This window comes from Crocuta crocuta, unplaced genomic scaffold, assembly GCF_008692635.1.
Source record: "Crocuta crocuta isolate KB4526 unplaced genomic scaffold, BGI_CrCroc_1.0 scaffold154, whole genome shotgun sequence".
Lineage (NCBI taxonomy): Eukaryota > Metazoa > Chordata > Mammalia > Carnivora > Hyaenidae > Crocuta > Crocuta crocuta.
The window spans coordinates 86,318-105,126 of NW_027530545.1; the positions used below are offsets into that span (position 1 = coordinate 86,318).

Consider the following 18,809-nt stretch of genomic DNA (forward strand, 5'->3'; position numbering starts at 1 on the left):
GGGAGGGGTTGAGAGGAGAAGGAGCACAGGTACGTGAAACAACAAATGTAGCAAATTAAAATAATCAAACTTTAATGAGTGAGGTATTTAATATCATTTAGGTCTTTATGTATTTTAAATATTACTCTAAAGTGTATATTCAGTATGTTTGTTAATAATTTTTATACTTAGCTTCTTTTAAGTAGGGATCTTTTGCTACTTAAAAGAAACCAGACATGATTCAGTGGAGAAATGGCTTTCTCTCTTTATTCATGCTTAAGGATCATGAAGACATTAGTCTTACCAAAAGCTGTGATGTGAAAAGAAACATGGGAGTTGAAGACAGAGGATAAAGGTAAAAATATATGTTAACCTTGTTTTATATGTTCCTAATAACTAGCATGGACTAATACCTACTTTTTAAAATACTGTTTGAAGAGGCTACTGTTGTAAAAGAGATTTTAGATACTGAGAACAAACTGAGGGTTGATGGGGGTAGGGGAGAGGGGAAGGGGGGTGATGGGCATGGAGGAGGGCATTTGTTGGGATGAGCACTGGGTGTTATATGGAAACCAACTTCACTATATTTTTTAAAAAAATTAAATGTCAGCTTGACCACTTAAACAAGGGAACAAGCAGGATTTTCAGCTCTACCTGTATCCCATATAAAACTTAAATTATATTTAATTTCAATCATCGAAATTATATTTCACTGTACCCAAATTACATATATAATGTATTTATATACCTTAAAACAGATAAGACTAGAAAGAATAAAATTCTAATACTAGTCATTAAAAAAAGAGAGAGAATTTGGGTTTATTTTATACCTTTAAGGGGGTAAAAATAGTGAATTTTTCCTGACTAATTCAGATTACTTTTTTCAACAATAATGTATTTGCACCTTTTTACCCAGATTTGAGGTAGCTCACAGGGCTTTGCGTTACCAAGAGAACTTTCTGGAGCCTCTTGTTGGTTGTCTCTCCATCAAACTTTGTCCTTTGTGAAAGAAAGTAAAACTGCATGAATCACCAAATGTGTTCATTATTGTATTTCTCAGGTTAAAAGGTAGAAGGATTTAAAACTCCTGAAAAATATGATGAAGTTTCTGGTTTACTGAAATACTTTATGATTATGTATCCCAAGTGAATTGAGAGTTATTTATGAATTATCTCTGACATAAAAACATAAAGTACAAAAAGAAAGGCAAAGTAAAAGTTATTTGATTTTGTTCTTAATCTGACAGTTGTTCATCTGCTTATTGTGTTCTTTCATCATTTTCTTGTCAAAGTCTTATTCTTCTGAATGGACAGCAAATTACATATTGGTACTACTTTTCCACTGAATGCAAGAATACGTCTTTGGTTTTGGATAGGAAAGGAGCTGTAGTTATAGAAGCTGCATGGGAAGTCAGGTGTGTGTGTGTGTGTGTGTGTGTGTGTGTGTAGTGTGCAAAGCGAAGTATAAAAAGAAAAGTAGGTGTTGTGTGGTTCTTGTTTTCTGTGGGTGGATATAATGATCTAAGGAGTGTTTTACTCACATAAAGTGTGATATGAGTAAGTTTTAATAGTAATAATGAAACCCATTTGAAATTCACATTCTAATATAGTGTTCTATTGGGTTCCAGAGAATATAATCTACTAAGGTGTTAGTTTTATTTATAAGAACTTTGTACCATTTTCCCTTTTTTTTTTTTTTTTATTTCAGTTTTTCTATATTATGTCACCAGGGCTTGGCTATAGAATTGGCAGTTGAAACTCAAGTGTGGGACTTTTTTTTATTGCAGAAATGTTTTTATTACTGCTATTTCTTGTAAGCTGGACACCAGCTTGGCTTTCCATTGCACTAAGCGAGCTGTGTGTGTTGGGTACAGAACAGCTCCAGAATAGACTTGACTGCTGTTTTTTTCTCTTTCTTTTTCTAAGCACTTATGCTGGCACAGACTCTTGATCCCCTCGAAAGAATGCCGGAAATTATGGGAGGGTGGGTAGATCGGTGGGCACGTAGGGACTCTGCCAACAGATATGTTAGTTACCACACTGTCATGCAATCAAATAGCAAGAAAATCAGTTCCTGAAGACCAACCGTGATAAGCTTTTATTTCCTGTTTATTTCCCCAAGAGCCAATGACAATTATTTCCTTCTTCCCTTCCTTCCAGATGTGACCTACTGGCTTACAGAATTATCTGAGGAATTATTCAAGACAACTGCGCTAGACAGTTATCGTAAGCTGCAATATATAGCACACTGAACTATACATATCTTGGCGTATGTTTCCTAATGTCTCTAAAGCAAAGGCAGAAAATCCTTCTAACTTTTAAATCTTAACCATAAGCGACAATTAATTAGTTCCATGCCTAAGCATTTTAAAGTGTACCATCAATATAAAGAATATAACAGTAAAATTCTACTGAGAAATGTATAATTTCATGTTTAGGATCAAACAAACCCATCTACTTAAAAGACTATAATTAACATGAACATTTAGTCTGACCAAACAGATTGGCATTCAACACAAGCAGATGATATGAACTAGGTTTTAGCAAATTTAAACAAATAGAGCATATTTTACATAATGATAATGATAGCATTTGAGACAACCTAATTTTAAGCTCTCCATGACTATAAAACTAATGGATGTGCCATTGTTTTGTGGTGTCCAAAGAAAGGAAGTAAGATTTCACTTTTCATTCACAAAAGAAAAACAACATGAAAATATGGCTTACTGATGGCTAAGGCTTTACTGACAGATGTATGTTGATCTAAGGGCTAACATGGGTATAAAACTTAATTCCATGAAATGTGGGTCCTAGATGCATTTTAAATTCATCTTTTCAAAACTTTATGCTTCCTGGGGTCTAGGGCAGAAAAGCTTCAAGATGAGTCTGAACTATCTTGTCATAGCAGATAGCACAGAAGTCACCACAGACCATGGACAACATATTAAAAGAGCTCAGGAGCCAACCTGAGAAGGTGCCCAAGGCCAGAGACAGAGTATCTGGGCATCAATAATCAATTGACACACATTAAACATAGACATTTTAACAAAATGTGCCTCAAGGTAGACAAAGAGATAAAGCAGGGAAATTATAAGTAATCCAACTAATAAATAAAGTTGGAAAGACAGCTGGAACAGTACCCTTAACGTCTACTGAAATAGTTATGACCTGGGCAATGATTATGACTGAATTAAACAACAACAACAATGCACCAGGATGACCTGTAATGGGAATTCACACCACTGCTTATAAGGTATTTTTGACAAAACAATTTGATCCAGCCTTTTGGTAGCTAGTCACCAAAGATGTCCCTCCTCTCCCCAATAAATTATGCTGCTATTTTTCTTACTTTTGTAATGTCCCATCCCTTAAATCTGGGCTGTCCCTGTGATTCACTTTAATAGCAGAATGTGGCAGAAGCGACACCATGTGATTTCCAACGCTAGGTCTGAAGAGTCTTGCATTTATGCCTCGGTCCCTTGGTACGCTCGTTGCGGTGAGCCAGCCACCACGGAAGACGTGTCACTACCCCCATGAGAAAGTCCAAGCTAGCCACATGGAAAAGCCACGGTGAGAGAGAGATGTTGGGCCAGCTCCCAGCTGACCAGTCTTCTCAGCCCCTGAGCCAGACATGTAAGTAAGGAAGCTTTTAGTGCTCCTGCCTCAGCGACCATCTCACTGCAGCCATACGAGGGATCCCAAGTGGGAAACACGCAGCAGAGTTCTCCATCCTCAGAACTGTGAGAGGGTCTATTGATATCTTAAGCCACTAAGTTTGGGTGTTGTTTCTTATGTAGCAACAGATGATTAAAACAAGCCTAACTACTACCTGTACAGAAAATACAGAGGAACTGTTAAATGAAGGAGAAAACAAAGGAAGGGATGGGAAGCCTATTAGTTATAAGAGGACTTACTTTATTAGCATATGTGAACCTTAGCTAAGATTTTGTTTGTTTTATGGGTTGATTTTTAAGTCAGGCGCCAATTAAGGTTAAAAGACTATAGGGAACATGTGAACATGAACGGATATCAGATATTAAGAAATTGTATTTAAAACATTTTAGATGTGGTTGTATTTTTTTAAGGTCTTTAACAACGGATTTAGGAGGTGCACACGTGGGGTTATAAACAAGTCATAGAGGTGAAAATGCTATACTTAACAGCAATACAGTCAGTAATGTGTATAATTATATTGCATGTGACAGATGGTGACTACATTTACCAGTGGTGAGCACTGAGCAACGTACAGAATTGTGGAATCAATATGTTGTACACCTGAAACTAACGTAACACTGTATATCAACTATACTTCAATAATAATTTCTTTACACAAGGATACAGACTAATAGTCTCTGGAGGGCAGGAGAGAGTATATAAGAGTAGAGATGAAGTTTAGCCATGAGTTTGTAAGTGTTCAACTGGAAGTTCATTTCATCATTCTTATTATTTCCATATATGTTAGAACTTTCTCTTAATCAAAGTGTATATGCTTTTTTGAGCTACTGGGCTATATTTTTTGTTAAAGTGTGTGACACACTTACAACCTAATGGTAGCTGGAAGAAGCCATAATGTTATAACTCTACATTTTGGAAAGTTCTTTTTCTTTTCTGTTCTGTTTCTTCCAAACATATAAACAAAACCAAACAAACTTTCACATCCTCACATATTTAAAATACTGATCTAGATATTTATCAATGATTCCCCTTCCCCCATAAAACAGGGACCATAATATCCCATTCCAGCATACATACTGAGCTGGATCAATGAAGATCATTTATGAGAAAAAAAAATGTTTTGAAAACCATACTCTGCTACACAAATGTAAAACACTGTTGGCCGTAGGAACCATGCATTTGCCACAATTATTTGGCATCTAGGTAGTAAGCTCTCTCAAAACCTGAAATTGTAGAACTCTTATCTTTAATGCATTTGGCCCTAATGCCATGCATGTCTGGAAGATAGTAGAAGCCTTATAATTTGGGAAGGGGGCGGGGAGTGAATGAGTAAACTGGGAGGAAGAAGGCATGGAGATTTTGATACAGTAGCTTTTGCCTTTGAGCCTACATCTTTAAAAAAAAAAAAGTCTACTGAAATACACTTGAAACTAACGTAACATTGTGTGTCAACAATACTTTCAATTTAAAAGACAAAGGGTCCGTTGAGCAACAGAGTGTGGGGCATGGAGCTTACCAGGAACCAACCAAAACTATTTGCTCAAACAAGTTATAAGCATACATAGCCTATTATTGTACATTTTAGCACTATTTTTAAGCTTGCATATACAGAGTAGAAAAGGGACGATTACTGTCTCAGTCTGCTACACCTGATTCAATCTACTTTGGTAGCTTTTGATTTTCTTAAAAACTAATTATAAGGGTATGAAAGCTTGGTATTTAATACATGCTGGTCAAGTGAGCAATAAACAATTGCAAACTTTCCTAGGGGCTATTTTGCTCTTATCATCAAGCTAAAGCATATGTTAGATGTTAGCCTGGGTGGACACAAATGTGTCCTATTTATTCAAGGTTTCCTTTGAAGCCACAATTTGTAACTTTTGTTTCTTAGGGGTACATGTCAAACTTCATTTAGCATGGGTTGGTATCCAGATATACTGAATAGCAAAAAGGCAGAATTCAGGGGGAAAAAATATGCCTGCTATATGAGCAATGATGCCAGTTCCGTTTATCTAACTCACAGATAACAAGAGGAGAAGTACAATGGAAAAGATGGCAGCAGGAAATCAAAATAAAAATTATTTAACCTATAAGTCTAAACTACATATGCACAAGAAGAAATATTAAATATGTTTTAGATCAATGTGTAAGAGGTGGATAATTTTAGAGTAGGTTCTTCTAAAACGTTGTGCTTTTCAACCCTTAAATTTCAAAGGTTATATACTTACCTGGAGCATCTCTATTTGCATAAAATTTTCCTTTCTCCTAAGAATGTTTTGCAATCTTTTTTTTCTGGAAGAATCTACAAATTTATATGTATAAAAAGACATTGGTAGAATTGATGCTTCACTTTATGACATGAAAAGGAGAAATTTGGTGAAGTTTATGAATATTGTAGAATATGGATCTTGTAGAATATCCATAAAATTGACCCAAATAAAACAATATTTAAATAATGTTTTATACTTATAAACTTATATTTATTAATTCATTTAGATCTCAAAACACACAGTAAGTGAGGTATTATAAGCCTAAATTCATAGATGTGTAAGGTGAGATTCGAAGCTCAATAAAGTTTGTAAACCTAAGGCATGTACTTCCATAGTGCTGTGTGTTTCAACTATACTATGACACTTTGGAAAGCAGTTTTCAAGTATGAACATGATGTTTATGTTTGTGAGACGAATTATTGTGCCTTTTTGGACATCAGTTTTCTAAGACTCATCCATGTTGTTCAGTTCAGTGGAGTTCATTCACTTCCAATGCTGGTTTACTCCATTACGTGAAAACACAGGCTATTTATTCATTGGTTTCTTGAAGGATATTTGAATTATTTCCCTTTTTGAAATTACACCTTGGGCTGCAATGAACTTTTCTGTACGTATCTCCCTGTGGACATGTGTCCAAGTTTCTCTGGGGCACACGTTTAGTAACAGAATTACTGGATCACAAGGTATGTGAGTGCTTAACTTTATTAGAAGTATTTGTTTTCCAAAGTGTTTATATCAACTTACAAAACACATCATCTTATACTTTTACAAAGTTTAAAAGTAAAACTAATAGATTATTTTCAAATACATTTAGATAAAAAAAATGACAGAAGATTAAAAAAAAACCCTCCAATAATAAAATTCATAATAACAGTAATTTCTAGAAAAGAGCCAGGAGGATGAAATGGGGAGTATTCAGAATTTTAAGTAGCAAATGGCCTCAATCAATTGGCAGTATTATTGGTTTTAAGGTCACTTGTGGATTATTCCAGGGTGTGTGTATATAGTATACAGTTAACATATATACTTATGTATATTATGTATATATGTATACACATATGTATATATGTTAACTGTATTCTTTTATATGCACCAATATTTACATAATTTTATACCTCAGTGTGTATAATAATAATTATTAAAAGAGGTTAGGAGCCTTGAGAATCATTGGCAAATACAACTACTTTACATTTTAAAATAAATTTATTATATTTTTTAAGATGGAAATAAAAATAAAAGCAATAAACAAGTTTTAATATATCATGCCAAATTTTGATAATGGTGAGGTTCCCAAGAGAATACTCCCTGTTTGTCCATAGGTTTTTAGAGCCCTCAATCAAAGTTCACAGAAATTGGACCTTGAGAAATAAAGAAATGGATTTGGTGATGTTTCCTCTTCCAGGGGAATTTTTCCTCTAGCTGAATACATCTATCTTGAAAACATTCAAATTAGTCAGTTATCAAGGACTTAAAATGATGACAAATTACTAATCCAGTGGTTCAAAAAAAGAAAAATTAAGTCTAGTATCCCCAAAGTAAGTGTCAGCATATAACCCCAATAAGTAATTTATTGATAAATACCTGCACTATTTACTTATATATAGAAGTACTTGTACTTACATATTATAGATATTTGGACCATATGTAAAAACAGACATTTATAAGGGATTTGGTAATAAAATATCCAAGCAGATGTTCTAATATGTTCTTCTACACTCAGTGAGTGGTCTTGTGCACCCCAGAAGGCTCACATTGTCAAATTTAGAGGTCATCGTAGCAACCCTACAAGGATTATATTAAGGAGCACACATCCCCAACTCACATAACAGCACTCTATTTTGTTTGTAAATCCCATCATTTGGTTATTTATTCAACCTATTTCTATTACTCTGAAGAAATTAATGTGTTTGTCATTTGAAAGTTGGTAACACCCAATTAGTTCAACAACTGTATTTGCCAATAGTGTAAATGAAGATTAAAGGCATCATCTTTAGGTTTGCCTTCTGTTCCAGGGGCTCAAAGGAAAAACAAAAACAAAAAAATCATCTTTGTGTTATTGGATAATTGATTTTTTTTTTTTAGGTTTCCAAATAGATAAAATCAACACCTTAAAAGACTTGTCTTTAACCCAGGATTTCATTTATTCCAACATACAACAGTGGGTGCCTGCCTAGCAGAGTAATAGTTTGTTCCTAACAAAAGAGTCTGGATTCCACAATATGTCTTTTGCCAGAGGCATCGTTCCCCAAAGCACACAGCTAACTGCATCTCCTGCCGTACCTGTAACAATTTAATTGTAGAAGTCAGCCTAGTCAAGCATCTCCAGCTCATGACTGGGAGACATGAAATTCATTGTCATTATTGTCCCTGTCATTTTGGATCATTATATCCTGCTGCAGAATTTTCCTCACTTCAGTGCATTTTTACCTCCAGGAGCCAGGGATTATAGCTGAGGTTGGGGTGGGGGCAGGACCGTGAACTACATTTACCTCAGGGGAGCCAGAGATTAAATTGGCTTTGCTCTCTCACCAGCTGAATTCATCTATTTGTATGCTGTTGAGTTTTAGGCTGGAATAAAAATGAATATTCTAGTGAAACCTGGGCTTTAATTCCCCCTTTGAAACATGGATATAACCAACTTTTATTTACATTAGGAGAGCTAATGTAATTTCCTGTAGGTTGCTATTTTCATATGTGCATAAGGAATACTTAAGGGCATCATTGGGTACGAAATAACAGACATCTCTCTCTGTCGGTGCCTTGATGCTCACAAGGAAGAATTTAAAGCCGTAATTTTGTTCTCCAGTTTCATCTTATAGAAGCCTAATGGCTGTATTTAATGGTTTTAAATATTTAATGATTTTTAATTATATCTCATGTTCTGTGCACTGGATTGGATAACTGGAGTCCAACTAGAATGGCAGCAAATATCATACTCTGGGAACAGAAAGACTTAAGTACAGTTGACGAGGAAGACAACGGAAGTTCTTGAGGAAACCCACACCCCTTCCAGCGCTGATTCCTATCTTACAGCATGCAGAGTGGCCCAAGACTGTCATGCCTTAAATACTTCTGGCTGACTTAGGAGACTTGGACCAGCCACCATGCTGCCTGGTACGCCCTTACTAGGGGTAATGGCCGCAGCCAGCGTGCAGCCGATGGCTCTCTGGTAGCAGAAGGCAAGAAACAGGTAGGAAACACCAGGATTATGTCTCAGTCAGAAAACCAGTGAGTTGACTTGTGTGTTTTCTCTAACAGAATATAAGAAGAAAATATAACCTGATCTGTCACTTCCAATCCCAACTTTCATTTCACATGAATTTTACTGAGAAATTTGACATTTACTTTGCACTGAAAAAAATGGTAGTTATTCCTCCATATGGGTGAGTTTGTTTTTCAGCACTTAACAACAAAATATGGGAACAGATCATACCTATGCCAAGCACATAATCACCACTATAATTACTACATTCAAAAGTATGTGGAATTTATTTTATTACCCGTATTGACTTTTGTGGAGGAATACATTTTGCTTTAATCAAATGCAATGGGCATCACTATTTATTTAGGATGAACTAGTCTCATAAATAATTAAGAAAAAATATGTTGATCTTTGTACATTTTATACATCAGAGTGAACACCTCAAAGCCCTAACATCTCAGCATTGAAGGAACTTGAAAGCCTGGCTCAGCAACTGGTCTAAGGTAATGGCAATGTTTACTAGTCTTACTCTGTTTCTGTATTATTCTATTTCACTTTTCAGTGGTGCTGAAGTAACTATATAATAAATTACTAATAAGAGTTTTTCATCAGCCAAACTTCTGACGAAGTTCAGTGTTATTTACTTTTGTGGCTTTTTCATAATCAAGATTCTCCCATGTTGGGAGTTATAAAAATTGTTACTTCTGCTCACTTTAAAGTGGCTAATTTTGTTATGTGAATTTCACAGCAATAAATTATTTTTAGGTAAAAAAAAAAGTTACTTCAGGCAACCCAAATTCATTTTAACACTATTTGGGTAACTTACTACATTCTCAGAATGGTCAGCTATAAAGAAGATTTTTTTTTTTTCCCTCATTAAGAAGGCTTTACCTTATAAATGACAACGTATAGACCTCATTTGCAATAATAAATGTTCAGGTACCTTTTCCTTTCTGAAATACTTTGGTGACAAAATGATACTGTTATTTTTTGGTCAAGGGGTAAGGCATTTCTTCCTTTCTCTAAGCACATATTTACTTCATGTAATGCCCTTACTACCTCACTTCCTCATCTATGTTTAATTTGCTCATCACACCATGAGGTAAAACATGAGTTGCCCTGTCACTGAATTCAGTTGTGAGACCATAAAACTATACTTTGTTGCACACTCCGATTTTGCCTCACCTCAAGTGTGACATAGTTGGACCTGTATTATTTCAGAACAAGGATATAAATATAAATATAAATTTAAAAAATTTCAAATGACTAAAATATAATTATGTTATCCCTTCAGGATTTGAGATTTTTACAGTCAACTTTCAACTGCCAATTTGAAATTATTGTAAATAATTTTTATATTTCTCAATAATCCTTGCTGAACTCATAATATTGCAACCTGTAAACAAGGCATGAAAGCCGATTTTATTTTATTTTACTTTATTTCATTTTATTTTGTTTTGTTTATTTATTTTGGGAGAGTGAGAGAAAGCACAAGAGAGGGACAGAGAGACGGACAGAGAGAATCCCAGGAAGGCTCTGTGCTGTGAGCTCAGAGCCTGACACACGGGTCCAATCTCACAAACCATGAGATCGTGACCTGAGCAGAAATCAAGAGTCAGACGCTTAACCGACTGAGCTACCCAGGCACCCTAAAAGTCAATTTTAGGTTAAAGAAAGTCTTCTTCCTCTTGCTTCTAATTGGATAATGTTTCTTCTTGCACATGTGACATAGATTTCCCTCGGTTTCTTTATGTGGAATCAATAAGAATCTGTAAATCACAACAATATCAAACCAACAAAAAAACGGGATGCCACAAATTCAGATATGACATCCATTCAGACTCAAAGTCCTCTCAAGGAGATTCAGATATGCACAGGCTAAAAAATAAAACCAGTTAGTGTTTGGTTCATCACATGGTAAAGAAAATGACCAAGTATTTGAGAGGGTTTGTGCAGGAGGGATGAGTAATAAGAGGCAGAGGGCACAAACACTTCCCTGTCAGGGTGGGCAGACTGCCATTTGCAGAATGCCTTCTTACTCCTCCTGAACCAAAAACCTCTTTAATATAATCGCCCGCTAAACTACAATGGATTAGCATTAAGGGTCTGATGCAGAGAAAGCAAATTCACAGTTAAGGTTGTCCTTTAACATGTAGGCTCAACAAGGGCATCAAAAAAGTAGTTAAGTGCCCCCCCTGCGGTGCTTAGATGCTGGAAGGCACTGTAAATTGTGAATTCTCTAGCTTTTAATGTTTGTCTAAGGCCCTTAACATTTTTCTAATATTGATGCTCCCAGGACGTTTTCTCGAGTTTGTCCCTGTTGCCCCCTCTGCGCATATACATTCTGCATTCACACATGAACCATGACAGACAGCTAAATTGATTCAGAAATCTAACACTGAGAAGAAGAAAAAAGAGCGGGGGTAGCCTTGAAGATATCCTGTAACATAAAGTATAAATATCAAAGTCTCCTGAAAACAAAAGAACAGAAAACAACAACAACAACAACAAACATTTCCTCACGCTAAGAGTTTAGATATGTAAGATGAAATACAAAAGATCACATAATAGGGTTAAAAAAAAAAACACAAAACACTGAGCTGTAGAGCCCAAGCTGTCCTTTTTGTCACAAAATTTCCAAGACTTTTTGAACATGTACGATTATCTGCGTCCAGCTATTCATTTTATTAATGGACCTCCATCCCTGGACTATTTTGCCATGCCATACACCCTTTAAAACTACAGTACAATTTCACAAACGGCTTTTCCTGTTTTGTTTTGTGTTGCATTGTGGTGCCTCTGGAGACACATGAAGTGGTTAGTTCCTTCAAATAAAAGCATATAAAATGATATTGTTCACACACACCCATAGCCACCCACACACACAAAGAATGACCACGGAGCACATGGCAAATGGATATTAGATAATGTTGCTGTTAGGAAACATTTAACAACAATAACAAAAAAATAAGCAATAAAAACTGAGGCTCTGATTTAACAAATGCAATGTTCATCTACCTTCATCACATAAATTATATGTTCAGGAATTGTGTCCTGTACAAAACACAAACATGTCAATTTCAGCCCAGAGGGCATTTTTTTCCCTAGGTTTATAACCCCTTGAAAATAGAGGTTTCATCTAGAAAACCTAACAGATATTCAGCTGCTTTCAACATTATAATATATTCATAAGACAAGTATTCACTGGCAAACGTGGAACAAATTAAATGGCATGAGGGTGGGGTCCAAATTCATAATTATGGAAAATGAACCAAACCAACCATGAGGCAAAGTAGAAATCAAAGAAGAAAAAGAATATGCAAAAATGAATATATTAAAATCAAAACACCACGAGTAGTTTTTCAACTAATGTTAGACAAAATGGTGAGTGTGTGTATGTGCGTGTGCACACACACGCATATGTGTTTGTATGTTGTAGAAGACCAGCATTAAAAGTAAGAATGCAAAACTATCTCATTAAGAACATAGTGTAAGGGTCATGAGTAAGAGAAAGGAATTTTGTAAAGAGAAAAATCACATACCATCATAATAGACGATTGCTCCTACCAGTTTGTCCTTCTGGAGCATTGGGAAATGTTCAAGGGCTCTCGATTTGCTGAGGACGTAACTGCTTTTCAGGCAATTGCTCCCTGCAACCAGATCATATAGCTTGATTCCTACCCAGTAGTAAGGTAGCTGCCACCACCTACGGCATAAATAGGGGGAAAGGATTCTTAAGACACAGGGTAGAACATTCTAGAATGTCACAGTAAGTTATAATATACTTTTCATTTATGAAAAGCAAAGTATATTTAGAGGTGTACTTACTGCAAAAGAAACAGGAGGGACTACAGAACTGTTTTTGACACCAACCGAGCTGAATTATATAAGTAAATGAATCAGTGAGACTCTAAATGAATCATCTCTAAGGCAGTGCTTCTCAGCCAGGCTGCAGATGAGAATTCTCCCTAGAGATTCTCAAAGAATTGTCATAAACATAAACATACATACAGATACCTGGGCCTCATGTGTCTAGACACGAGGGTGGGGTGTCTGGGTGACTCTAATGTGCACCCAGGGGAGAGAATCGCTGGCTTGAGAGGTCCTGAGCAATCTATAATACGGATGAAAATGATAAAATCTGTTTCTAGGCACCCACAACCCTCATGTGACCAGCAGTTACTAATCCACTGTCTCATATTCCCTGTATTCCAGCTCTAACAAAATCAGGAAAACTGGGTTTTATAGCATACAATCTGACAACTCTAAATCAAACTTCGGTTTTGGCTAACTTGGAAGTTTAAAATGAGTCAAAATGGTTTAAGCTTGGGGTTGGTACATATTAGGTTCAGATTTCACAAGAAGATACTTTTCAGCTATGCATTTTAGCATGCAAATAACCCTTTTCTGTTCCCCAGTGCAAACGCAGTTGCTCTTCTATAGACTGTCAGTAAACTGAGAGAAGAAATACTACTAATTGTAAATATACAGTACAACCTCCTTGGCCTTCAAGATCTAGCCCTTAGAGTTGGGTCAGAAAAGGGTAATTTAGGAAAAGCCACACTTTTAAACACAACAAAGGCAAATGTTTGAAAAGGATTAAAGATTAGGACCAATTAAAAGTACATTAAGAAATACACACCGAGGAACTTTTCCCATTAAAACTGTGTTCTTCTATTGACCTCAATTAAGCAAATAGTATATAGATGATGATATCAAAAGGCTTACTTGTAAACAGGCAGCATTATAGGCAATGGAGCTGATAAATGGGGAGCAATTTCTAGTAGGTTGGCACGCTCGTGAAGGGCTTCTTTTACCATCCTATACTGAAAAGCAAAACAGAGAAAATTAGTTTGGCAGTAACAGATCATAATATTTTCAAATGGCAAATAGACACCCTGCCAACTGATTGATACACAGAAACCTCTCTACCTCTGAGTGAGGATCGCTCCCTCCTAATCAAAGTTCTAATAATACATCATGCTGTCAACCTGAAAGATTTTTTAGAAACCTTAACTGTATTTGCATAGGAGAAAAACATGCTGTCAGAGTTCCCAGGTGTAAGATATTTTCCTGACTTGAGTTACAAGATTATTGTAACAATTTATCTTGCATTCTCTGTATTGTCCGCCTTCTCGGTCCTCTATAATGTTTCCCCATGTAAGAAATAACAGATTGTTCAGATTCATGCTAAATGTCCCCTTCCTGCCTCCACTAACACAAGCAGAGATGATACTTAGGAGTTGCACCGTATTTCAGAGATTACAGAAAAGCGTTTGTCTTTACTCCTTTCATCCTCGTTATATGTCTCTGAAGAGCTAGCAGTATTATTATTATAACACTAACTTAAAAATGAGAAAACCGAGGCTCATAGAAATGGAATAAATAATCTGGAACACATCACAAGTCATTGGATTCTAAGTCTTATGCTCTTTTCTTTGCATCCATCATGATGCCGAAGAGACACTTAAGGAAAGAGAACACATTAGAAACTGACAATGTCAAGTTAGCACTGCTGTGTTTTTCATGTACCAGAAGCAGATAGGGAGTTCAGCTGACTTTTTTTTTTTTTTTTTTACCCCTCTGGGAAATGTCATCTTCCACGCTGCCTTGGCAGTTTTCAAATGGTGGCAGACTGGACACAATAAAGTGTGACATAAGAAAAGCATGACTCAGATCATCTTCTCCTTAAGAATATGTCAGTGACAATATGAGCCTATGATTGCAATTACAGTTAAGTGGATCAATTGAACACTTTTGTATTACAACACTACCCCCCTAAACTACCCAGAAAGTAGCAATTTGGTAGCCACTTGCAAAACAAACAAATGAAAGAACAAAGAAACAATCACAATTGTTAAAAGGCAACATATCCAAAAGTAATTTTGTAAATCTGCTACTTTGACATGCCTGTGTAAGAAAAAGTCCCTGATCACTCATAAACATGATGCTACAGGAAAGAAATGACACACCTCTCCTGAAAGATACTCCAGCAGAATACACACTAAATAGGTAGTGCCAACAGGAAGAAATGTTAAAAGTCATAAAAAAAAAACACCCTGATTTAATTGGGTAGAAAAAAGCATAGTCGCAATTTTTTGTTTAACAACCAACATACACAATTACCTGCTCAATATCCAACTTCATGATAGCCTTCTGAAGGTATCTCACACCACCATGGATCAATTTAGTGCTTCTGCTGCTGGTCCCTGATGAGAAATCATCTCTTTCTACAAGGGCTGTTTTTAGTCCTGTGTAACCAGAAAACCAAATTAACTTCTTAAATTACACAATTTGTATGTAATTCATTAAAGGCACTTCTCCAGGGTAGAGACAATCACAAGAAAAATTACTCTGAACATGGATAAATTTGTATTCAAAGTGCAGTACACTGTCTATATTATAATGAAGAGATTTTAGCCTTGTCCTGGGGGAAAAGTCAAATCAGAACTAGAAGCATATTAAATTGTGAAGGAATCACAACTAGAAAATATGACGATACAATCTGATGGTGGTAACGTACTCTGGGGCACTGAGGGGGTCGGAGGAGAGCCCGGCACCCATCCTGACCCACATAGAGTTAAGGTGGTGTTGTTTCGAAGCCTTGAGGAACTCACGTTCATGCCTCGCCCCAAGCCTTTCACATGTTCCAGCCCCTCATCTCCAGTCTGCTCTAACACATCACGCATAAGTCTAGACCAGACCTCTTATGTGTTGGCTACTATTTCTGGAGTGCTGTTAGAGTGGGCATAAAATGGGAAAAGAGACCAAAGGCATCAAAAGAGAAGAAGAGGGAAGAGAATAGCCTCTGGCATTGAGAGATTTATAGTCTAAGACTCGCAAGCACAGTATGATGGAATTGCAAAGAAAAATACAAGCCAGGACAAATAAGCCCAGTGCAGAGTATCCACGAGTAAAGACAAGACAATATTCTTGGTAAAGGTGAGGCTGAGCAGAGATAGGGTAGGTTCTAGAAGTCATGCCTCTGCCCCTTTTGTTGAGGGTTGTGATAAATCTCTTAGGGATGAAACTAGCTTTTGTTTTCTTTTCTTTTCTTACAGAGACACCCCTGCTTCTTCCAGATTGGGTAGGACCAACACTACTACAGGTGCCGTATGCCAGGTAGAGATGAAACCCCCAAACTTCAAAAGACCCAAAGTAGACATCAGCACCAAGCCATGAGGAGTTCTCATGGCCTGGCACACTCTTAGCACATGAGAGAATGTCACAGAATCCAAGTACAATGAGAAGATGTAACGGAGCAGAGTGGGCTCACAAAGCTCATATAAGAGAATCTGTGCATGTATTCAACTCAGAGCCATTTATTACATTTAATACCAAAGGGTCGTTTTTATAACTTTTAACAGTTTAAATATCTTACCCAAATGTCATCATAAAATCAGGGCAATTCCCTTGGCTCAAAAGGACAAAATATTTGGAAACCATGGAGGGAAAGCAGAGAACTTTGATTCAAGGGCAAAACTGCTAATGCTCTAACTAACTAGCAAAATAACAGAAATTATAGGTATTGTAGACCCAGGTCACCCTTGTGAAGCATTTAAGCCAGACAAAGATCTGTCAACTTCTCTACTATGGAAACTCTATCAGATATGCTTAGTAAATTCACTACTGAATTTAAAAAAAAAGGCAACAGAAAAATATATCAAGTTAGTACATATATTTTAAGGAATATTGAGAACCTAAGGGCCAGGTGATTTCTGGCATTAGAAATGAATTAGGCATGGGGGCGCCTGGGTGGCTCAACAGATTAAGCATCCAACTCTTGACTTAGGCTCAGGTCATGATCTCATGGTTTGTGAGTTTGAGCCCCACATTGGGCTCTGTGCTAACAGTGTGGAGCCTGCTTGGGATTCTGTGTCCCCCCTCTATCTGCCCCTAGCCTCTGCTCCTGCTTGCCCTCTCTCTCAAAATAAATAAACACTTTATTTTTTAAAAATTTTTAAAGTTTTTTATTTATTTCTGAGAGAGAGAGAGAGAGAGCGAGAGAGACAGCGAAAGCAGGGGAGAGTAAGAGAGAGAGAGGGAGATACAGAATCTGAAACAGGCTCCAGGCTCTGAGCTAGCAGTCAGCACAGAGCCCAATGTGGGACTCGAACCCACAAACCGTAAGATCATGACCTGAGCTGAAGTCGGACGCTTAAATGACTGAGCCACCCAGGCGCCCCTAAATAAATACTTTAAAAAATTGAAATGAATTAGGCCTGGACCAAGATGTTAAGCAGCTCCCAGCCCAGAGAGAGGTTAAGTAAAGTGTAGCAGTTTTATAGGTGCTAGATTTGTAAATACAGAGGACTCTTATCTTACTCTGGGTTAGAAGTTAAAATCAGGACACAAACCAAAAATTACATAGTCAAGATTACATTTGTAATCTCTTAAGAATGCTCTGCCTTAGTGAGATTTTTCACCTTTTCTTAGTAAGTCCAACTGAGAGATCTTCTTGCAGCGCTAAAATAGACCATTTTTTCCTTCAACTGCAGATTAGATGAGGGAGTTGACTTTCAAGTGGTATTTAAGAGCCAGATTCTTCACACTATCCCTCTCATTTAACCTTGGAATCCCAGTTATGACACCAAGATATCCACACGATGGCACACAGGGACATAAGACAGAGGGAGCCTTCCCATCCAGCTATGGGTTCCCACCTGGGCCTCCCCAAAGATATCCTGTATACTGTGGGAGAGTATATCATAGACAGTCCCTAGTAACCCCCACTTCCTAGCATGGAATGCCCCACATTGAAGTGTGGCTTGGACCTAGTGCTTTGCTTCTAAGGAAGAGAATGCAACAAAAATGGCATGCTGCTTCTGTGATTAGGTTACAATTTACTGTGATTTCTGTTCTCTCTCTTGTCCACACTCTCTCTTCCCCTCTCTTGCTAACTAGGATGAAGCAAGCTGTCATGTTTTAAGATCATGGATGAAGGAAGCCCCTCCAGGCAACAGGTCACAAGAAATTGAGGCCTCGGTCCAACAGCCAGGGAGGAACTGAATCATGCCAACAACTACATGAGTTGGTAGGAAGCACTACAGCCTATTAGAGTCCCAGAGCTAGAGGTGACAACCCAGGTGAAGGCACACCCAGATCCCTGACCCACTGAAATTGTGTCATAGCAAATGTTGCTTTAAGCTACTAAATTCTGGGATAGTTTATTGATGGCACAATTCCCTGTGGGTATAATAGCTGCGGCCGCAGTGTAAGTTTTTAATTATCCCTGGGATAGGGGTCTTCAGGAAAAGCTGAGTTTATGGTAGATGGGTAGAGGGGAGGGAATTAGCACTGGCAAAAAAGGAAAAAAAAATGGCTAAGCAAGAAAAGGCAAATACTTGAGATGGTCCCCTAATTTAGGGGCTGCTTGTCACTCAGGAGCTGTGGACTACGTGAAGGAGACCCAGTGGGAGGAACAGTAAAAGGCAGGGATAGTAAAAGGGGCTTTTGTCCATACTGGGGATTTAGACTCTGTCCTCTGGGCCACTGTTTCTCACAAGTAAGTATTATCTGAGTCTCCGCAAAAGGAAAATGCCTCTGAGAACATGGTGTCAAGTCATGGACTCGTTTGGGAAGCAAATACTTTGTTAGAAGGTACAAGATTTGGCATCAATGCCACAGAAGCATGAACCTGAACACTGTGCTCAGTTAAAAGTTAACCATTTTGAGGAAAAGTAC

General features: G+C 37.2%; 1 protein-coding gene across 5 annotated transcripts in view; it reads right to left on the reverse strand.

The window, feature by feature from the left end:
* GPD2 (glycerol-3-phosphate dehydrogenase 2) overlaps positions 1 to 18,809 on the reverse strand; it is a 218,741-nt gene that overhangs the window by 54,145 nt on the left and 145,787 nt on the right. For all 5 annotated transcript variants that reach the window (XM_077767753.1, XM_077767755.1, XM_077767754.1 and 2 more), the window contains 3 exons: positions 15,252 to 15,376; positions 13,854 to 13,951; positions 12,668 to 12,831 (listed from right to left, as the gene is read on the reverse strand). In XM_077767753.1, the coding sequence (XP_077623879.1) occupies positions 12,668 to 12,831; positions 13,854 to 13,951; positions 15,252 to 15,376 (387 nt within the window). The remainder of the gene's footprint in view (positions 1 to 12,667; positions 12,832 to 13,853; positions 13,952 to 15,251; positions 15,377 to 18,809) is intronic.